We start from the raw sequence: 23,495 nt of genomic DNA on the forward strand, positions 1-23,495 counted from the left end.
GGGGGGCGCACGTCCCCCATCGCGGGTTTCAGATTGGCATGGCGGCTGGCGAGGAGGCCGGTGGTGCCGTGTCCGGCTTCCTGTTCGGCTCCCTCGCCTTCCAGCACCTCAGTGCCGACTCGGACACGGTGAGTAGGCCGGACAGGACAGGCCGACAGCTTCCAGCATCCCCGGCGGCAAAACCGGCTTCAAAGGGACCGGATCTCGGGAGGGAAAGTGAAGGGGGATCTCCCCCAGCCCCTCTTCTGGGCCTTGAGTGAGAAGGTGACCCGAGCCGTGGGCATGTGGGATGACGACTTAGTTTGGGACGATCCCTCTTTCTGGGGGCGAATAGTGACGACCACCCATAGGCCGAGGGGGGGAAACTCTACCCCCTCACCCCATGTCCCTTCATCCCCCTCGCCCCATGTCCCTTCACCCCCCTCGCCCCATGTCCCTTCACCCCCCTCGCCCCATGTCCCTTCACCCCCCTCGCCCCATGTCCCTTCATCCCCCTCGCCCCATGTCCCTTCATCCCCCTCGCCCCATGTCCCTTCATCCCCCTCGCCCCATGTCCCTTCATCCCCCTCGCCCCATGTCCCTTCCTCCCCCTCGCCCCATGTCCCTTCATCCCCCTCGCCCCATGTCCCTTCATCCCCCTCGCCCCATGCCCCTTCATCCCCCTCGCCCCATGTCCCTTCATCCCCCTCGCCCCATGTCCCTTCATCCCCCTCGCCCCATGTCCCTTCATCCCCCTCGCCCCATGTCCCTTCATCCCCCTCGCCCCATGTCCCTTCATCCCCCTCGCCCCATGTCCCTTCATCCCCCTCGCCCCATGTCCCTTCATCCCCCTCGCCCCATGTCCCTTCATCCCCCTCGCCCCATGTCCCCATCACCCCATGCCCCCTCCCACCCCATGCTCCCTCACCCAAACTCCCTCCTCCCCCCATGACCCCATATGTGCCCCATGCCACCTCACCCTCCATAATCCACCTGAACCCCATACCCCCCTCAACCCCCCACCTCATCCCCACCTCTCACCCTCTACTGTGTCTCCTCCCCAAGTCTTGAAGAGCAGTCAGGTGGATCTTCAGTAACAACTTGCATTTGTATTGTGCCTTGAATGTCATTTAACTTTATCCATGATCCTTTTTGGGCATTGCAAAGACAAAGTATGCCACTGAGACTCCTATTGCCATACTAGAGCGGATGACAAAAGCTTGGTGTAAAAGGGTAGATGTTTAAGTTAGTTGCCCATCCCTCTTTGCCCTTGAACTGTGTGGCTTGCTCGGCCATTTTAGAGCTCAGTTAAGAGTCAACCACATTGTTGTGGCTCTGGAGTCACATTTATGCCAGACTAGGTAAGGACGGCGGTTTCCTTCCCATTAGTGAGCGAGATTTCCTCTACCATTGCTGTCCAGCTGTGAAGTGAGCAGTTGCCTGGGTCCGCTTTGTCAAATTGTTTTAACCAATAGCAGCATATGTCAAATCTAACATTAGCACTGCTGCAGTCATTCAATGTTTTTCAAATGACTTGGCGAACCTCTCAAGTCTCATCCTTTCTGGAGAAATCTAGTACCCACCTTTGGGACTTGAGTTGTTTTGAACGTTATTCCACTTTTCTTCAACATCTGATTTATGCCGACCACTTGTTCCACCTCTGTGATATTTTTAAAATTTCATCGTAAAAAATATTTGCCGCAAAGCCAATGTTGCAGGATCACTGCAAGACTGAAAACTCCCCTGTGAACTGTGTTCTTGACTAAGTAGTGGACTAAAATCAAAACAATTTCTGGGTCTCGGGAGCAAAAGAAATTCCCAAGCTGGAAACAATTCTTAAAATAAAACCTTTCATTCTGGCTTCCCTCACTAGTTTTGTCTTCTCTAATGAAGTCCAGACCTGGTGTGGTAGTATGAAGGCACATTAATATGAATTGTATTATCATGAATTGTATTATCATTGGGGGCAGTAGGGCAGCACAGTGGTTAGCATTGCTACCTACGGCACTGAGGACCCGGATTCAAATCCTGACCCTGGATCACTGTCCGTGTGAAGTTTGCACATTCTCCCCGTGTCTGCGTGGGTTTAACCCCAACATCCCAAAGATGTGCAGGGTAGGTGGATTGGCCATGCTAAATTGCCATTTAATTGGAAAAAATAATTGGTTACTCTAAATTTATTATGAAAAATCATTGGGGGCAGCACGGTAGCACAAGTGTATAGTACTGTGGCTTAACAGCGCCAGGGTCCCAAGTTCGATTCCCCGCTGGGCCACTGTCTGTGAGGAGTTTGCATCTTCTACCCCTGTCTGCGTGGGGTTCCTCCGGGTGCTCCAGTTTCCTCCTACAGTCCAAAGACGTGCAGGTTAGGTGGATTGGCCATGCTAAATTGCCCTTAGTGACCACAAAAAGGTTAGAAGAGGTTATTGGGTTACGGGGATACAGTGGAAGTGAGGGCTTAAGTGGGTCGGTGCAGACTCGATGAGCCGAATGGCCTCTTCTGCACTGTATGTTCTATGTATGAAGGCTTGCAGTTCTGATGAAGTAAGATTTGAACATTGGCTCGAACATATCACACTTATGCAAAAGCAGCGATATCTCAACTGCGAAGCTTCCAACAAGAAGTCGGAAGAACAAGTGTTATAAGTGTTAGGGCAGCACGGTAGCACAAGTGGATAGCACTGTGGCTTCACAGCGCCAGGGTCCTAGGTTCGATTCCCCACTGGGTCACTGTGCAAGTCTGCACGTTCTCCCCGTGTCTGCGTGGGTTTCCTCCGGGTGCTCCGGTTTCCTCCCACAATCCAAAGACGTGCAGGTTCGGTGGATTGGCCATGCTGAATTGCCCTTAGTGTCCAAAAAGGTTAGGAGGGGTTATTGGGTTACGGGGATAGGGTGGAAATGAGGGCTTAAGTGGGTTGGTGCAGACTCGATGGGCCGAATTGCCGCCTCCTGCACTGTATGTTCTATGAGCAAATAAGTAGATGACTGGAATGGGGAAGATTTAGTGGACCAACTTTGAAGCATTGGGTGAAGAGTAGTAGTAAATGAATATTTATTTAAATGTAATAGTCGGAGGGTTAACTTAAATAATCCAAGGCTGTTGTACATAGTATATGCGAGAAATCATGAAATCCTATGTCGCAAGTTCCTGTGAAACAAATAAATTACAATATAGAAAGCAGTATGAATTAATTAATGGAGCAAAGGTAGAATACTTAAGTGGAATAGAAATTCTATGAGAATAAAATGTAGGCTATAAATTAAATGTTCATATTTTGAAGGGGTTAAATCTAATTATGAGCTTAGTTTTTAAAAAGAAGAGTAAGTAGACAAAAAATGTTTTTAGCACATTAAGGAGTATTAAATAGAGAAACGGAAGCTGTTTTCTAGAAGAGTATTAAAATTTAAAAATATTCGGACAAATACAAAATCTAAACAAATAATTTAAACTTTGAATGATCGCTTCTGACAAACCTGTTAATGGGTTAATATGCATTTGTTGAAAATGTGGAAACAACCTTACGGATTCTTGCATTTATTTGTACCTGTACTGTGGCAATCCTTTACATTGTAGATTTGTCCATATTTATGAATGGGAACTGAAAGCAAAATATTGTGGATCCTGGAAATCTGAAATTAAAACAGAAAATGCTGGAAGCAGTTGGCAGTTCTGGCAGCATCTGTGGAGAGAGAGAGAGTTGATATTTCAGGTTAAGACCTTTTGGCCCAGGTCACTGTCGGTGTGGAGTTTGCACATTCTCCCCGTGTCTGCATGGGTTTCACCCCTACAACCTAAAGATGTGCAGGGTAGGTGGATTGGCCATGCTAAATTGCTCCTCAATTGGAAAAAAAAAGAATTGGGTACTCTAAATTTATTTTTAAAAATCGAGACCTTTTGTCAGAGATCCCTGTGTAAACTTAACACACTGTAATTACACCTTCCTGCCAATGTGGTTCTTGAGTTTAGTTTTGTGTTTCTTGATTTTTCAGTCGTATTACAGGGAACCTTAAAAACACCTGTGAAAATTGCAGTCTCCATCAGATACATTGTCTTCATGTATCCTGGATAGTTTTCTGTGTTGAAATTTGCCAGTGCTATTAACATCAATTACATAGGCACCTCTTAATTATATTCAGTAGGCCTGTTATTTCAGGCCATTCAAACAGATGCTTGGTCACCTTGCATCCACCACAGTTTGCCCTGTGGCACTGCTCGTGGTTCAGGAGCTTGAAAATTGACCAAACAGTTTCATTTTGATCATTTACAGTGGTTCATCTGAGTGAAATTGCAATTGCAGTCTGTACTCTAGTTAAAAACAAGCTCCCAATCAATCCAAGCTTGCAAATGTCTTGGATCCAGCAGGATGGGGAAACACAAACTCACAGCTCCAAAAGATACTGAACTCGATAATACGTTCCCTTCAGCACTTCCTAGAAACAATATATTTTCTTGCTGAAGATTCTTGATGGATTAGAGAGTCAGTGAGGAAAACAGCTAGCCATCAGATGCTTGAGCCTGTCCCAGCGCTTTTGCACAGGTTTTGGAAGGAGGTAAGTGCTTTATCGAGTCAAAGTACTCTTCACATTTCTCTCTCGGCGCCCCCAGCATATAGTGGACAAATTTTGTTGCCATCAATACACTTGCTTTAAGCAGAGAAGACTACTTATGTCTGATGGATTTTAGGTACTTGGTTACAGATATTGTCGTAAGAAATTGCCAGGCTATCTTTTAAATAGAGGATTTGTCACCAAAATGCTGGGCCTGATGAGACTGTGATAAGAAGTGGATATAATTTTCATGACTACCTATTGGATTGGGATTGATTCAGAATTGACTGATACTCCATGTTCCGCAGAAGATGCAGTGGTCAAAAAAATTCTTCAGCTGGTTTAAAGGCCCTGTGTGGCTTTAAAATGTATGATCCATATGCTTGGCTCTGCAATTAGCAATAAGGCCACACTGCTCTTCTGATTTTTGTAATATCCTGTATATGATATTAATTGTGCAATTGAGCGGAAAACTTGCAAGTTCTATTTCCTGATTTTTCTCTTCACAGGAGGGATTTCTGCTCGGGGAAATTAAAGCTGAAGCAAAAAACAGTATTACTGATTCCCAGCTGGATGACATTGAGGTGGTGCACACCATAGGTAAGCTGTTTCATCTGCAGCCTGCTTTTCACTGTATTGTCATGGTAACAGCTGACAACAGTGTTTCAGTTAAGTGAGACCTTTCAACTAGGATTCGTCATATTTCAGCTTTTTAGAGTGGTGTCAATTAGTTTGAGATTTTCTAAAAGTGGGACGGTACCCCCCCCCCCCCCCCCCCCCCCCGCCCCCAAGCAGATACTGTAGTCTCGACAAGTCAATTGAAGAGAAAAATAAGCAAACTTCCATAATGAAGTCCTAGCCAGAACTATGTGACTTTGGCAAAATTACTTCACAGTTACGTCTCCTCTAATAGTGTGATAGGTTAATGCACAGTATTTAGTGGTCAATAGCTGTACAGATTGACACTTTCCAGTTATGATTGTTGCTCTCTGCTGATCTCAGCTAGGCAGCTGTACGAGTGCTACTGATGGCAATATTCATGCACATGTACGTGCAGGAGGAGAAAATGTGTCAGCTGAGGGCAGAGGTTCAAACTCTGATGTGGTGTTCCTTATGGTCAAGCTGCCCATTGTCCCTAACTTATAGACTCCGACATGAAAGACAACTACATATACAGCAGGATGTCTGTGGAGCCATGTCTCAGTGTGAGTTATTATCAAACAAAAGTCAACACCGATTTATATGAGTTATTCGGACAGATAAACAAACGTTAGCTCAAAGAGATAGTGTGGCACAGTGGTTAACACTGTTGCCTCACAATGCCAGGGACCCAGATTCCGGCCTTGGGTGGCTGTGTGGAGTTGCACATTCTCCCTGTGTCTGTGTGGGTTTCTTCTGGCTGCTGCCACAGTCCAAAGATGTGCAGACTAGGCGGATTGACCATGAACAATGCGAGGGGTTACGTGGATAGGACAGTGGAGTGGGCCTGGGTAGAATGCTCTCTCGGCAGATTGGTGCAGACCCGACTGGCCGCCTTTTGCACTAGGGATTCTATGGATTCTTCTATGGATAGACTTTAGGGAGTGTCAAAGAGAAACAGGGAACGGCTTATAGGGTGGGAATTGAAATCAGAGATGTGCAAGAGGACAGAATTGCAGTGATCTTGGTGGATTGTTCTAGATATGGAGCAATTTAAAAACAAGAATGCAAATTTTAAGATTGAGTCAATGCTGGAAGCCAATGTAGGGGTAGGCCAGTGAGTATGTGGAACATTGATGGGGGGAGAAATAGCTTAGTAATTGTTTTTAGGTTGAAAACATCTCAAATTCCAATTTGTGCTCCTGTAAGAGTTGCTGGTCACCTTATGATGGAGAGAGAGGAAGAAAAATGTGGGGATGGTCATTCCTCCAATTGTTGAATTATAACGGCCATATTGGATTAACATTGATGAATATCTAGGGACAGGTTTTGACTTGGAGCTGTATGAACCTAGCACATTAGGGGATTAAGACATCGTAGTACTGTTTTCTGGTGATATTTTATTTTCCTAATAGTATCTTGCCTGAAGCCAATAACAAGGCTGCATTGTTGTAATGAAAATAGTGGAAAGCTGCAATCCTGTTGTGACTTTATCACAATTATAATTTGTCCTGGTTAACCAGTAGAATTCCTACGGTGCACAGTTCTCAGATGCTTCTTTTTTTTTTAACTTATTTCAAACAAATGGGAGATTTTAGCCAGTCACACGCTCTGCTTATTGAATTGGATGTTGGGGTTGCGATCATTTACATATGGTCTGCAGAGCACCGATGAGTTGCCCATTAATAATAATAATCGCTTATTGTCACAAGTCGGCTTCAATGAAGTTACTGTGACAAGCCCCTAGTCACCACATTCAGGCACCTGTTCGGGGAGGCCGGTACGGGAAGCCACAAACTTTGCAGATCCGCCTTTCCTGTCAGAACTTAGTTTGTTGTTTTGACTTGCACTAATAAATTAAAGAACCGGTTTTACTAAATGTTCTTTCCAAAGATTGAACGCATTTATCCATTGTCTACTTTTTTTATTTGTTTTGGTGTGTGGTTAGACATTTAGTGAGCACTGTTGTTCTTGTCAGAAGAAAAGACCTGGAGGTTACAAAACCCAACCAAACTATGCAGAACACCCTGTAACTCAGTGTTGCTGATATTAATTGAGCTCCCTCACAATGTAACTGTGAATGGCCTTGGAAAAGGAACCAATATTACATATGAGAAACATTAATCCCCTCTGATCTTTAGTATGTACAGTTTCCCTCCTGGAAGCAAGTATTACATGTAGAAATTACTATTCCCCTCTGAATTTTAATGTGTATTTTTCCCCTCTAGATATACAGAAACATATTCCATGTTACTGGCTATTCAGGTACGTGAGCTCAGTTGATAGCTACTCTCAGTCCTAAGAATTTTAAGACTGTTGTTTCCAGTGGGAATTGCTCAGTCACTTTTCACTTGATTCATACATAAAAGGTTAATGGAACCAATAGTCCCACTAGGTCTTCTGTTTGACTTTATTAGTAAGTGCAGACTGCATCTGTGGAATGTGTATGTATGTCGGTTAAATTAAACCTGAACGTGGTAGTTTGGAAACAAAATCTCTTTGTTTTAATATGCTCTGATGGGAAAACCTGAGTAAAAGGGAAATGCTTTGTATATATACATTAGTTATGGTACTGGCATTCCCAGGTGGCTAGAACTATGATCTTAATGGATGAAAGAGAGTGCTGGATCTTCACCAGGTTTCTGCTTTGCGCTGTTTCAATCCTACAGTAAGGCTAATGTTAATTCAGACATCGAATGTAAAATGGGAATTGGGTTTGCCATCATCTCAAGTTTGTTATGACAGGATTAAAAGTTGGCCATGGATAACATGAGGCACAGTGCCACGAGTGGTAAGAGGTTTATATAGCAGAAATTAGTGCAGCTTTCCAAAAGAAACAGGCTATAATGTCACAAAAGTGCTACTAAATCTTGACAGCATGAAATAGAAATAGCAGACAATGTCACAAAATGCTATATATGTGTTTGCAAAATGACCAATTCTTCACTGATACAAGTATTTAGCCACTTAATAAATTACTTTAGCATGATGGCTCTTTTTTAAACATAGAAATGATTCACCTTGTGTCAAATCGGTCATTACAATGTCATTTGTCTTTTCAAAATTACTGCAAGTTGTAAAATAAGCAGTGCCAGGTTTTGTCAGTAAGGGCATTGTGCCAAAATAAAGATAGAAAATCATACTATTAGAAAGCATGAGCTGAGATACACAGTGCTATGTGGATTGAAGTCATATTACCAACGTCCTTTCTGTCTTACAGTTTTTATAATTCTGCTGGTGAAGTGGATGAGGCAGCATTGCAGAAAATACTGTTAAATCAGGAAAAGGTATTGTCGAGCAACTGATGCAAAAAATAATTGGTATAAAGTTTGATTTTAGACTGACTTCTAACAAAGCATTGATTTCCAATTGTATATCCTGCTTGTTTTTAAAATTGTCTGGGAACTATACAGACAGATAAACGAAAAAACCCTGTGCTGAAATTTGGAAAATATGTTAAGTAAGCACCAAGTGTCATAATTTTTCAACTGATTTAATGTGTAGGAATTCCATGCTTCTGGGTTGAGGAGCTTTAATTCTCTGGATGGTTGGCTGTTTAGCTCAATAATGCCTGCAATTTGGTGTTTGATGTGGCATCGATAACATGTAATTTCCAAAATGGCACCATGCATAATAGATGATGATGAGAAGCTGACACACTATATCACATTGAAAATAGTGGGTATTGGTTAGCTCATGCCAACAGCACGGGTTCAATTCCCGTACCAACTGAGGTTATTCATTAACGCCCCGCCTCTTGCCTAAGCCTCCGTCTAAATCACCTCCGGTCAACTCTCAAAGAGGAAAGCACCCTATGGTCCTCTGGGATAGTGGCAACATTTACAGCTTGAGACCTTGCCAGAAATTATGCTGCCATCAGCCTGCATTTTAATTCACTTTGGGCCAAATGTCTGTGCAACCAGTCCAGGCTAGAAGTGACCAGACACTCTTAGCTGAAAGTGCCAGTCAATATAACAGTTCATGTATGTTTGTGGCGTTTTCTGACATTTGCTTCTCAATAAACAGTGCCACATTCAGAGCAAAATGCACACTACAGTTCACGTAAGGCGGTGTTAGCAATCTGGACTTTTACAGTCATTACTGGTTATTACTGAACGTCGCCTTTGATACCTGTAATATGAGATATTGAAAGCGTTGCTAAAATACTCATCTAATCAGTTGAGTGTGCCACTTATATTTGCTATCAGGAATTGACAGAATTTAGTGTGGTTTCACAATATAGTCTTTGGTGGCATGCAAAGAACTGAAGCTCTTTAGCTTTCATCTGGTGTGTTGTGTCTTTATAAGTTTACTTCAGTTGTAAGTTGTGTAATTTTTTTTCCCTGAAACACCACCAAGTAGTTTGAAGTAGATGACATGCAAATCCAGGTATTTGTTAGCAAAGAGCACCTGGAATATCCTGATCAGCCTAACAACTATGTGAGTCCAGCAGTCAGTTCCTCCCATAGAATCATAGAACTTACAGTGCAGAAGGGGGCCATTCGGCCCTTGGAAAGCGCAGTCTACTCAAGCCCACACCTCCACCCTATCCCCATAACCCCACCTAACCTTTCTGGACACTAAGGACAATTTAACATGGCCAGTCCACCTAACCTGCATATCTTTAGGCTGTGGAAGGAAACTGAAGCACCCGGACAAAACCCACGCAGACTCGGGGAGAACGTGCAGACTCCGCACAAACAGTGAACCTGGGACCATGGAGCTGTGAAGTAACAGTAACCACTGTGCTACCATGCTACTCCATGTTTTTGGATGTCATGTTAGTGTGTGATGCTTAATGATGAGATGCCAGTGTTAAGAATGAGAGTTCACCTACCATGTCTTTGTTAGTCTGATAAAATAGTGTGCTGATGATGATTAGTTGACAATCATTACTTTTGATTATCAATCTAGTAGTCCTATCCAATGTAGTTTGAATTACCCAGCATATTAATTTATCACCATACAGCACAATAATGTTGTCCAGGTCTGCTGCATGTTTTTTACTTTGTATTTAGGTTTGGAGGCATATGTGCCCTGAAGGAATTAGCAACTTCTCTTGAGCTTAATTACACTACCCTTCGATAGTCTTTGACACTTTTTGGGAGGAACCTTTAGATCACCTTGATGAATATGAAACAGAAGAGCATCTGATATTTGAACATCAGTTATTGATCTGCTGATCTTGGTGAACTGGCCTGAGTTGGTTGATCCAATTTAACTGTAGGCTACACACTTTTGAAACATTCCAGTTTCATGGTAATTATCTTTCTGGACAATTGCTGGTCAGTTTTCAACTAAAAGCTTCCATCTGTCACTATTAAGTGGTTTAAATTGCCTGATTGTGATGAGCTTCACTCTGCTGCGTTCTTTCTAGGCTGAGAAGACAATGATGCTAAATAGCTTCATGGTTTAGGGCGAACTGTGTGATCTTAAACAGGGCTCCTCAGTCACCAAAGTGATTCTCAAGTGATGACATTGCAGCATAGTGGCAAAATGGCTGGATTGACTACATGCAGGTTGAATGCTGTGGCTACGAGTATTTCTGTTGTAAGGCTCCCTCCTGTTTATCCCCTTAATTCCCTTTTCTTTTATTTTGCCTTTATTATTTTTGATCCATGGATGATTAATGGACATGTATCTTTAAGTCAAGTAGCAGAAGTTACAGGAGAGAACACTCTGCTGGATTGAACAGGAGCTACAGACTTGTCGGTACGAGCGAGAGAGATGGGGTTGGGACTTTGTTTGATTGATTGACTGGTCGCCAATGAATTGACCCAAAAGGCCGTACTCTGCCCAGTAATTGGTGGTAATTGGATCCTCTCCCAGTGGAATGATTTTCAGAGTCCCAAGGAGTTTAAGTTTCACTCCTAGCAGCACATGGACAAGATCCTACTCTCTCTCCTCCATGTGTTCTCCAGAAAGGCTGTATTCCAGGGGCTGCAGGGAACCTGAATGAATGAATCTATGAAAAAAAACATTGCATGCTGCAAACAAAGAAAAGCTGAGATTACTGTATTCTGAGACTACAGAGACCTGAATAAATGTACAATTAAACTACAAACTGAAAAGAAGGTTTGAAGAGGTGTAAGGTGCTGGAAACCACCATCTGAAACAAAGCCTTTTTTTTGTCCTTTTACTTTTGATATTTCCCCCTCTGTATTTGTTTGTCGTGTGTGTGTGTTTGCGTGCTTGTGCACGCAAAGGATGGGAGGCAATTAGGAATTAGATAATAGTTAACCGGTTGTATTGCTGCATATCTCATTCTAGATCTTGTTGTAAATAAACAGTAATTGGGTATACATTTGCAAACCTGGTGACTGTAATTATTGGGCAGCCAAGGACCAAAAACATTGGGATTTTTGGTTAATTCACTTATGTCGCGACTCCGGGTCAAGTGGGGCTGGAAATGACCACACACTACCCCTGGGTGTTGTAACACTAGTTACAGTTTTACCACTTTACCATAGGATTACAGCTGTCACTCTTGCAAAGCACCAATCTTCACTCTCAAACATTACAGTTGTTTGCAGGTGGATTTAAGTAGGACAGTTATTTCACTGACGTTACTATATGCTCTCCACCTCATCCATCTTGATTATGCGCACAACACTAACTAGAGATGGGCAGCATCCTCTTGATCTTTGAACCTTCTTCAATCTTAACCACTTGTACCCATAATCTTCCAATTCTGCATTTCTGTTTATCCGTCCCCCTCTCTTTTAAAGGTGTTATATGACTACATGTTGCAGATGCAACTTTCTGTGGTGGATGATAATATGTTTGTGTCTTAAGTACAGTCCACAAATACACATTTACCCGTGTCTGCGTGGGTCTCAACCCCACAACCCAAAAAGGTGTGCAGGCTAAATTACCCCTTAATTGGAAAATGGAATTGGATACTCTAAATTTATATTTAACCGAAGTACAGTCCGCATCTTCATGCTGCAGTGGGATTTGACTGAGATGTTATGACCACCCATGTTCTTCATGCACTGGGACTCTCAGTGGTGACTTTCATCACCAATTACCCGTGAAATTTTACTTCAGAAGCCTTAGTAGTGGTGATCTGTTGTGTGGCAAATGTAGTGCCCAAATGGTTGCTTCAAGCTACAAATGAGAGCTGGGCAGTCAAGGACCAACCTACAATTCCTGAGCAGTGAACATGGTTGGAGGTTCTACACCTCTCGAACATCCAATACCCTCTCTACCCTTAATGTTGGAGAAAGCGAGTTATCTATTACATGGGATATTTTGAAATTCAGAGTTTTTGAGGGTGTTTTTTCTCCTAAATCTCCTTGCAACATCATTCCCCACTACCACTTGCCCCGTCAAACCCCTCCTAGTTACAACCAAGGTTTTATGGCACACTTTTGCAATTGACTTAGAGAAAATCAAAATAGCTGTTTTCTCTTTGGAGGAGTGGAATGGCCCAAAGATTAGATTAAATTACAAACAAATAAAATTTATGTGAAAAGAATGGGTTTTTAAAAACGGGAAGAATTGCATCTTGCCTGGACCACTGGATAAGGTTCTTCTGTTCACTGATAATGAGAGCTATTTGTGTCAAAACAGCTCTTGGTAGGCAAGGCGTCAAGTCGACCCATAAGAAAGAAAGAAAGAAGAAAATCGCTTATTGTCACGAGTAGGCTTCAATGAAGTTACTGTGAAAAGCCCCTAGTCGCCACATTCCGGCGCCTGTCCGGGGAGGCTGGTACGGGAATCGAACCGTGCTGCTGGCCTGCTTGGTCTGCTTTAAAAGCCAGCGATATAGCTCAGTGAGCTAAACCAGCCCCCCATAATGTTGCACTAATTGGTAGTCAACCTCTGAAGTGCTCAGGGTGCATTTAAGACACATTGTTATAATTAAACAGAAGAGTCTTGCTTCCTATCAGACACTGGTCCTGACTTGGGAGTGCCTATTATTGCAGTTTGGCACCCAAAATTGGAAAGTGCTATCTTTTTAGCTTTGATATAAAATTAATCAAAAATAATGTTTACGTTTTTAAAGGAGTTTAATTGTAACCAAAGTTAGCTGTACCAAATGTTTAAAAGAAAACACATGGTCCACAAGTGATGGTTGCTGTTAAAAAGTTTTATTGGGGTTTGTTGAATTGTCTGTGAGATGTGCACATAAGTAGTTAACTGATGTGTGACATATGCTTGTTTGGATTAATGCCATGTGATATGTGTGCAGTTAGTTCATGGCTGAACAGCTTGCATGGAGATGGTTTATGATTGACATACATACAGGCCATTAACTGACAGGTGACTTGTAGTTATCTGCTGGGTGACGAATGTGCAGACAGTTAACTGCTGGGTAACACTTAGTTATTGGCTCAGCAATAGTATTAACAGCTTATTTGGTAAAAGACTTACATTTCAAAAGTTATGTTGCTGTTCCACACTTTCCCACCTTTTTTAGCCTGGGTCTAGATCTAAATCTACTTGTACTTTTTCCCCCCTTAGAATGTTATTGGTTGGTATAAGTTCAGACGTAACACAAATCAGACCATGACATTCCGAGAACGTCTCCTTCACAGGACCCTTCAGAAGCATCTGAAAAACCAACAGCTGGTGTTCTTTCTCTTTACTAGCAAGTTAAGCAGAGAGAATGGTTCCACCCACAGTCTGGAATACACACTGTATAAACCCCAGGAAAGGTGAGCAGTGACCTGCTTTTTTCAAATAATATTGGTAGCTAGTTTGGGAAATGTAGCGAATATGGAAAAGTTTGCAACCCATTTTTAGTAACTTTTATAAAGCTTTAACATTTGTGTTATTTTTCAATTAGATTTATTCAGCGAATACCTATGTCCGTAACCAATCTTGGAATGTCCGAACAACAAGACTACAAAACGTTTTCTGGACCAAGTACCGCTGGGGGCTATTGTCGAGCGATGAAAAAGCACAGGTAGAAAACACAGCTGATTTTGTCCTATGTGCTGTTTTAACTGACACTTCATGTGGAATATGACCCACCACTTCAGGGTTTTGTTGGGGTGGATAGATTTTACTGTACTTCTGCTTGGTAATGGGATTGATTCCTGCCTTAACTAATGAATATTAATATGATGTCAGCAATTGTCCAGTGACCTGAGTACATTTTTTCCTTCATGCTTAAGGTCAAACAATGGACCAATGCAGGGCTGTATGCTTTTTTGGATATAGTTTGCTTTGCAGTGGCATTGTCAGAATGCACAGAACAGAAAGAATTTCAGGAATTCGAAGTTTTAAAAAATGCTTTCCAATTGTGGAATGAAACTTCCTTCACTACACACTGCTTCCAGAGTCTCCAATTGATAGCGTCTTTTCATTCTGTTCAGTTAGTCAATTTGGTGGGCACTGTTGGGAAATGCAACGGTTCAACTTTATCCTTACAGCTTGGGATAGAGACCCGACAGGATCTCACTGGCAAGCTAATACTTTTGGAGTGTATTATCCAGTGTAAATTAGGTTATACAAAGTAAGCAAAATGTTCTCAGGCTGATGAAAAACTAGAAAACTAAAAGGGCTCATTTTAGGACATTCAGTTTGTGCTGTTTTGAAATTGAACAAAATGTTTTTGAAATAATGTGGTTCTATAACATGTCAGCTCTGGCCGGGTAAGTGAGGAATAGGGAACAAACCTCTTGAATGTCGAAGTACTGTTGAGCAAAGACTGAAAGCTTTCAGAAGATTGGAAGCGATAAGTGTTTGATACAGTATCAGTTCAGGAAATTAGGGCAACATCGGCCAATGCGTGTGTTTGCACTGCCTGAAACACACATCCGAAAGGTTCCGAGACTACTGTTCGGTCTGCTATGCAATTAATGACCCAGAAATTGTTTTGCTGCCACCTACTGGGTATAACCTGTTCTGACATTTTAAAATTTGGGTTTAATAAAAAACTTTTTGGAATGTGACAAGTTGCTGCAGCTTTCAGATTGCATGGGAAATATTTTTGAAAAAGAGCACACATCAGTTTGGAAATGAATGGAGAAAAAGGAGATTTTTATAGTGTTAGCAGATCTTCACTTCTGGCTGTTGAATGTTGTTGCTAGTTATTTTATGCTATATTTTTTTTAATTGATAAACTAAGATGAATGATTTAGGCCCGTAATGCAGGGTACCCCATAATTCAAAGGAATAAAAGATGAGGTCAATCAAAAAGCATTAATTAGATGACACCAAGTTTAATTTTTTTTAAAACATGAATGTCTTGGCAGGTGTCTAGAGGTTTGAAAACCTTAAAAATAAAAGTCAAGGACTGTTCAGTACAAGCTATCTGCTCACCTGCCATCTGACTAGCAGCTTGAATGTATGCCACCAGAATAAGGACCAACTGAGGTGGAAAGATTAGGTAGTAACTGCACGATGTTCGTAGATACTTGTAGAAATCTTGGGTATTGTCAGAATTTATGCATTACTGAGCTCTATATTTATGAAAAGGGCAACATAAAGAAAGGTACGAAGAAAAAGAACTTGCAAAAGGGTTGTTACTGGTACAAATTATCAAAAAGTGGTGGTAACTCACATATTGAGCAGGGTTCAGCATGATATGTTGTGCATTTGCAGTATTTTGGGAAGAATGTAACACATACCAAAAGGCAAGAAGAAATGGAAATTTGAAGGTCTATCCAAATGTAAATGTTGAGCCTGTGTCCAACGTAGTTTCTATTCCTTCACTTAAGATTTGGCAGCTGGTTAATAATAGTCAGCAACTGTTTACCTGAATCCCACCCCCCCACTTCCTATTTCTTCTTTACTTGGATGCTATTTCAGAAGTTCTGATTTTTCCAGGAGGTGCACAAAGGCTGCAGATCTTGTAGCCACAGAATCATTTACGGGTGAGATTCATACGCTGTAGAAATTCCTTGCAAGTCTGCAAGAATTGGATGAGATAGAATTATGAGCTAACTTAAACTGTCCGAAAGGTTAGAGACCAATAGTATTATTTGCTTCAATAGCTAAAAGTACTTTGTTTTCTATTGTTAAAATGTCCGTGTATGACTGAAATTGAAGACCACATGGCACAGTATTAAACTTGCAAGAAAAATTATATGACATCACTCAGAAGTTAAATATTAAAATGTTATCAGTTGCATTGTGCATAAATAAAGGATACTCAACTGCATATATTTCAGTGACGTTATTTGGATTACAAATGGGGGAATTCTCCCTCAGATATTCATTGCATATATTAATTAATGGGTAATGATGAACATAATTCATATGAGGGGCCCAGGCGAAGTGTAGCCATATGAGTCTAGATCACTCAAGTTGCCTGAACCCCAAATAAAATGCATCTTTCCACTCTAGAAATGATGGATAATAATGTCACCAGAGTTTTGCCTTGGATACATCATCCAGAGTGTACCAAACATGGAATGAAGTAAAGTACAGTGGAAATAACAAAGATAATATTCTGTTGTCTTATTCACCAAGAGCAGGGGATAATGCACGCATAAAAGCTGAGAGGATATCTCCTAAATTCTGTTGAATCTGTGGGATGGTGGATAATTGAGGTTCTCATCGTTGTAACTTGTTAAAATAAATTGTTGAATTCATTATATTTCGAAAGACATTCCATTGATTATCAAGTGATGTCATTGGGGATGATTCACAAGAAAGAACTAAAGAAATTAAGAACAATAATTGAGCTTTGTCATTAACTGATGTCTGAATGCCCCAGGAACCAAGATGGATTTGATGGGTGTCACAGTTTGAACCTTTTTGCTATTTGACTTATAAGGAATTTTGGGTTACAATATCTTCAGTTAAGTTCAGCCCATAATATTTTAACAGCATTTCCAGATATTAATTAGGACCATAAACTGGGACTAGAAGTGGCTAACACAGTATTTAAAGCATAGCGTTTCAGTTTGGGAAAGTCTCATGAGTGCACTTTGGAGACATTTCTACTTAATATTGTTAGAATTTGTTCCATTTGTTGAGTTCTGGCTTGCCAAGGAATGTATTGCTGTGATTCTGTGCCAAAGTGGCTGTTTTGATTGGCAGCTCAATCAGCCAATCCTCATGCAGAGTGATGGGGAAGGTGGACAGAGATTATGGTTTTGGCCTTCACACATTCTCTCTGCAAAATCTGCAATAGGGTTAGAGTTTAAATCAGAGGGACAGGAACCTCTCTATTGTTCCTTAAGTTAGTTCAACGAATGCTTACAAAGGCCTATGTTTCTGTGAATTATTTCTAATGTTACAAGTTGCAACTGGAAACAGTTTTAATTTTGCTGCAGAGCATAATCTGTTCAGTTATGGATTGAATATAAATTATGCAATTGTGCTTGTTTACAATTGGCCCTGTCTCTCTAAATACCCATCTTCCAACAGATGGGAGAATTGCTCTTCAGTGAATGCCAGGCCATAGTACACACAGGACGTGGTCTTGTTATTACAGCCCAGGGTCACGCTCATTTAATCGTATAATTAGATATTGAGCGGTAAAGGTATTCCCCAGTTCCCCAGATCATAGGAATGTGAGGTCCATTTATGGGAGTGATCGATGACACTAAACCCGAGACAATATCTAGTGTAGACCTGAAAGGGGGGGTGGGTCGGTTACACTACCTCTTTTTAAGCCCCTTTCATCAGTAAAATATCGCTGTTCCTTCCTAGCATTGAAAGATTCATAAAGAATACATTTTAGATATGTGCCAATGAACAGATGGACAGGAGAAATCGCAAAATACAATGGATGTAACTATTGTTTTGCTTCCCTTCACAGGCTTGTGTTTTTTGATCAAAAAGGGTCCTTAAAAGAGGTTCAGAGAATTAAAGACATGTACGGTACACTGCAGGAAGAATTGAAGGTAACTGGGGACATAAATCATAGACTTGTTCATCTAAACTGTTCCAATGTCAGTAGCAGCTCTAAGGTTGACTGTAAATGCTGAAGCTTTTAGTTGTCTGAATGTTTTCCAATATATTGGTAATTTGTTTGAAATTATATTATTCCTTTTAAATGCGCTATGTATTTAAAATATATCCAGTGTTTACCAGATATAAATATCCTCTTTGAATTCAGTGTTCAATATGAATTGAATTATATAGTGATTAGAATGTATTCCTTCAGTGTATAAAAGAGATGTTCAATTTATCTCTGTCTTTCCCAATCTTTAATATGCACCCATCACAAATCTGTATCCAAATATGTTTTAAGATAGAAGGATAAGAGTGACATCAGTCGCATTGCTCAGAGCTAGTTGTTACTTGGGTGTGATTCAAGCACATCGGCATACACCAAAAAAAAATCAATGTGAAAAATCTGCAAATGATAGCTCCCTGAAGACTAAGCTTGTTAAGAAACAGGAGTGCGAGCTATTCAACCACTCGAGCCTCTTGCCCCACTTGGATCATGGCTGATTTAAATCCTATTTCCATCCAGCTGCCTGGTTCCATATATTTTTGTGGTTGAGAGCGCCACACCTCAAATCACCCTCTGCTTAAAAAAGTGTTTCCTAGGGAAGCATGGTGACGCAGTGGTTAGCATTGCTGCCTCACGGTGCCGAGGTCCCAGGTTCGATCCCGGCTCTGGGTCACTGTCAGTGTGGAGTTTGCACATTCTCCTTGTGTTTGCGTGGGTTTCACCCCCACAACCCAAAGATGTGCAGGATAGGTGGATTGGCCACGCTAAATTGCCCCTTAATTGGAAAAAAATGAATTGGGTACTCTAAATTTAAAAAAAAATGTTTCCTAACTTCTCTCCTAAATGTCCCGACTCTTGATTTTAAAGATTTTTTAAAAAAAAATTTTACGAGCCCAATTCTTTTTTTAACAATTAAGGGGCAATTTAGTGTGGCCAATCCACCTACCCTGCACATCTTTGGGTTGTGGGGGTGAGATCCACGCAGACATGGGGAGGCCGGGATCAAACTCGGATCTTCGGCACCGTGAGGTAGCAGTGCTAACCACTGCATCACCAAGCCGCCCCTCTGATTTTAAAGATATATCCTCTTGTCTTGGACTCCCTCCTTAGCCCCACAGATGAGGACATTTCAAGGTTTTCTCCCTGGGCCACGCTGGGTTAACCAACTGTGGCAGTGGTTGAGGTGCTACCCTTGACCTCATTTACCTCTGTGTAGGAGGAAAGATTGGTCAGGGTGGGTGGGAAACAGGGGCGTGAAATAAATAACATCCCTCTATCAAAAGGTGACAAGGTAGGAGTAAAGCAATTCTCAACAACAATAGGGAAAATAAATTAATTGAGAAATAAGCTTTCTGCAGATCCCTTACAAAGAACCTGCTGTACTCTTCAGAATCACCTCCAACTTTCCTGTGGTGCTTAGCAATCTTGGATGTCTAGGCATGGCAGGACAGAAAACAATGTGTGAGATCACTAATTCACTACCTCTTTCTTTGAAGTGACTTCCCACTTTAAGGTGAACACTTCTGCTTTCTACTGGATATCATGACAGGAAATATGTTGGCAGAAGTGGTCAGGAGCTAACATTATGGATCTCCTGGCCTGCTCTGTTCAACCGACATTGTAAAACTAGGTGATAGGGAAAATCAGGAACATTACACTTAACTCCTGCCAGCCAGCTATAAGCTGACAATGTGGGAGCATCTGCCCGCTCCAGAAACCAGGAAAGAAAACTGATTAAAATGTAGGTGCTGAATTTACTCGGTTACTCCAATGGGCAGCACAGTGATTAGCACTGCTACCTCACTGTGTTGCGTTCGATACAGGCCTTGTGTGACTGTGTGGAGTTGTACTTTCTCCCCATGTCTGCGTGGGTTTCCTTCCACAATCCAAAGATGTGCTGGGTAGTTGGGGATATTGGGGGGGGGGGGCCTAGGTAGGGTGCACTTGGTGTCGGTGCGGACTCGATGAGCTGAATGGCCTCATGCACTATAGGGATTCTGTGGACTTCCGTCATAGTTCCAGTGGCATATCCGGAAACTCCCCTTCAATCAGCATACGCCTCTAATTGCTCTAATTAAGAGGGGCTGCTGGTCTTGGAAGTTCCTACTTCCTGGGTGGTAAAATCATTTGTGTATGCTTGTACCCAGCACTCATATCAGATAAGATGTGCCAGGAAAAAGAAGGAATTGTGTGCCACACCAGGGACAAATCCAGTTAGAGCTTTGAAGATGAAAAATTATTTTTTTAGGACGAGGACTGAAGTGTTTCTGAGAAGGGAGATATCAATCGGAACAGCTAGGCACTGACAATTCTGCCTCTAAGCACATCAGTCAGCGTCAACCGTCATGCCTCTAATTTATAATCCTATCTGTGTCTCTCTTCCTCCAAGATGTCCTCCCCATCTCTGTTTGACAACGTGGGCTGGCCAATGCCCAGCATCTACTCATAGTGGAATAGATATCAGATCGTGGAAGGGTTTCCCTCTTATTAACTGCCAATTCCTATAGGGTCACTGCTGGGTGGCAATGGATTGTGCAATTCTGGCACAATCGCTGGGATTGTAGTCTGGGAATATAAAAAATAGACATTAGTAAAAAAAATTCCCAATCTAAAAAAAGAGGCCTCAATAAGTAATTATTACAGGACCTGAATCAATCTTAATTCTTCGGAGCCCATGATGAGCATATGGCGAACAAAAAGCACAAGATGATGATTCTGCAGTTTAAATAGTTGACCATTACTCAGTTGGATTTGTAATTGCTACATGTCACTACTCGCAAATCAAGTGTGAAAACATTTTTAAAAACTTCCATCAGCTAGTATGAAGTTATTTTCACTCTGTTCATTAAATGCTAACCATGTGTTCTTTGATTCTCTTCACCCTGGCACCTCACCAGCAGTTTTCATTCTTCTTGTGTTGCACCTTATCCCCTTCCCTCTCCATTTTATTTTGCAATCACAGTATATTCTGTGCATGGGGCTTAACTAAACACAGTAAGATTGATTTTCATTGGTTAAATTTTGAAATGAAGGCAGCTTCCCAAGCAGGAATAAAATGATGTCTAAATTGCATTTTGTTCAAATTGCTAAATCTCAGTTTATTATCTCGCATTGATTCCATTGTCTAATATATTAAAAGATTGTAATTATTTTTAATGGTTCATTGCCCTAAATATATGAGCTGTGTGTCTTGTAACTTTTGGTTTTCCTGTGTAGTCTTGTGTTTCACTACTTGAAGCTAACTGACCGTTAATTGTTACCTGTATTGCAAATATAGCATTTTACAATTCATTCCATCACGATACTGGAAAATAATTGGTGCGCTGGACACAGTAATTCCATCAAAGAATTCAGTTGAACATCAAACGCTTCAAGTTTCTTCCATGAATGTATTTGCTTTTTAAATAGCTTATTGTCAGTCAGTATTGAATCATTGGACATTCTGTTGTCTCAGTTTGTTGGAAGCATAAACTGTTTTGCGTTAGGATGTAGATTTTTGGCTGTCATTTTATTTGTTTCCTCTACTCTTCAAAATCTGGTGAAGTACTAGTCTCACCTGTTCAGATCGATAGGGTGCCCAGCAGACGTGAACAGAAATCCACACGTGTGTGTGTGTGATTCACCGTGGGCTGAGGAGCCCACCGTTTAGTGACTATTCTTAAACTGGGATTGATGAAAGGCTGGGAGCAGATTTTCAGGTCATTGCACTTGTCAGGTTCACCAGCAAGATTGTGAGCAATCTTGAACAAGAACCAAGGGAGAAATGGGAAGAATTTCTTATGCAGTGCATTATGTTTGGACATGTACTGCCTGAAAGGGTGGAGGAGGTAAATTCAGTATCAACTTGGAAAGGAAATTGGATTGTGTACTGGCAAAGGAAAAATTTGAATGGCTATGGGATAGAGGCGTGTGAGGCAAATTAGACAGCTCTTTCAAAGAGCTGGCATGGGCACAATGGACCGAATGGTCTCCTGTTGTGCAAAATTCTGATTCCATATGTATTTTTACTGATATAGAGAAGTGAAAACGGTATGTTAAATTAGCTGGAGGACTATCAACATACGCGGGCCAGGTCTTAATTCATTATGGCATCCAAAACTGAACACAGTACTCAAGCTGCTCTAGCTGTACCAAAAAAGCATTTTGTGCAAATTTACAGTTTACTATTATACTCTGTTTTTATTTATAAAATCCAAGTGCTCTTGCTTTTTGATCACTTTATCCATCTGGGCATGTATTTGCAGGGAAATTTGTATTTGAACCTCTGGATCTCCCTATTTACCCACAGTCATTCCATTGAGTGTGTCCTCCAAGTTTTTCCTCCTACCTTGTCCCTATTAAATTGCAACTTCCGTCTGTCTGCCAATTCCATGAAACATACCAATATGTTTGTTGTCTTGAAGTCCCTTACAGCCGTCCTTCATTTTTGCCAAACCACCCGCTTGTGTGTTGCCCGCAGTTATTTTAACAGAACATTTCTAATGGTTTTTTGCCTATTCAGTATCTATATAGATTTTATTCACATTTCTGATTAGTTCTTGTTAATCGAATGACCATAATGTATTATTGCATACATGGCTAGGTAGGATCAATGTCCTCCTTTCCTGCTCCCAGACACTCCCCCTGTCTATATCACTCTAGCCAAAGTTCTCTACCTTCCAAACTTTACACTACAGAACACATCTTATTACTGGGATCATTTCTACAGCTATTGAATCTTTGGAACACTAATTTTGCCTCCAGATCTCCCTTAATGCTGAGCAGGAAATTAAAGAGTGCCAGATGTATAGAGAAAGGGACGGACTTTAACAGAGCAAAATGACAAAGAAGAGCCGAGTACAAGCGGAGAGATAATTACATACCAATCAGAGCCAGTAAGAGACTCTGACACCAATCTCTTCACTACTCGTGAGATATACCAATATGTTTGTAGGGTCTGATTGAGCACGGTAGCACAGAGGTTAGCACTGTTGCTTCACAGCGCCAGGGATCTGAGTTCAATTCCCAGCTTGTGTCAATCTGTGCGGAGTCCGCACATTCTCCCCTTTCTGCATGGATTGTTTCTGGGTGCTCCGGTTTCCTCTCACAAGTCCCGAAAGACGTGCTTGTTAGGTGAATTGGACATTCCGAATTCTCCTCCGTGTACCCAAACAGGCGCTGGAGAGTGGCGACTCGGGGATTTTCACAGTAACTTCATTGCAGTGTTAATGTAAGCCTACTTGTGACACTAATAAAGATTATTATTGCATTTGAAATGGTACTTTTGCTTTAGATACACATTTTTCAAGAACTTTCAACATGTAGATACATTTTTGCATTTCATTTCTTTAATCTCACCTTGTCATAGGTCGCTTGTTTAAAGGTAGAAGAAAGTGAGCGCTCAGTGGAATGTTTGCTAACTGATGTACAACGACTCAGGGAAATGGTATCTGAGAAGAAAAGACTGCGCACACCAATTCCAGGT

At 41.5% G+C, this 23,495-nt stretch overlaps 1 protein-coding gene across 1 annotated transcript in view; it reads left to right on the forward strand.

The window, feature by feature from the left end:
• abraxas1 (abraxas 1, BRCA1 A complex subunit) overlaps positions 1-23,495 on the forward strand; it is a 29,377-nt gene continuing 5,882 nt past the window's right edge. Inside the window, exons 1-8 of the mRNA XM_038792634.1 lie at positions 1-128; positions 5,037-5,127; positions 7,395-7,431; positions 8,387-8,453; positions 13,636-13,829; positions 13,961-14,080; positions 17,891-17,975; positions 23,379-23,493. Of these exons, the coding sequence (XP_038648562.1) occupies positions 39-128; positions 5,037-5,127; positions 7,395-7,431; positions 8,387-8,453; positions 13,636-13,829; positions 13,961-14,080; positions 17,891-17,975; positions 23,379-23,493 (799 nt within the window). The 5' untranslated portion in view covers positions 1-38. The remainder of the gene's footprint in view (positions 129-5,036; positions 5,128-7,394; positions 7,432-8,386; positions 8,454-13,635; positions 13,830-13,960; positions 14,081-17,890; positions 17,976-23,378; positions 23,494-23,495) is intronic.

Source organism: Scyliorhinus canicula, chromosome 3 (assembly GCF_902713615.1).
Source record: "Scyliorhinus canicula chromosome 3, sScyCan1.1, whole genome shotgun sequence".
Classification (NCBI taxonomy): domain Eukaryota; kingdom Metazoa; phylum Chordata; class Chondrichthyes; order Carcharhiniformes; family Scyliorhinidae; genus Scyliorhinus; species Scyliorhinus canicula.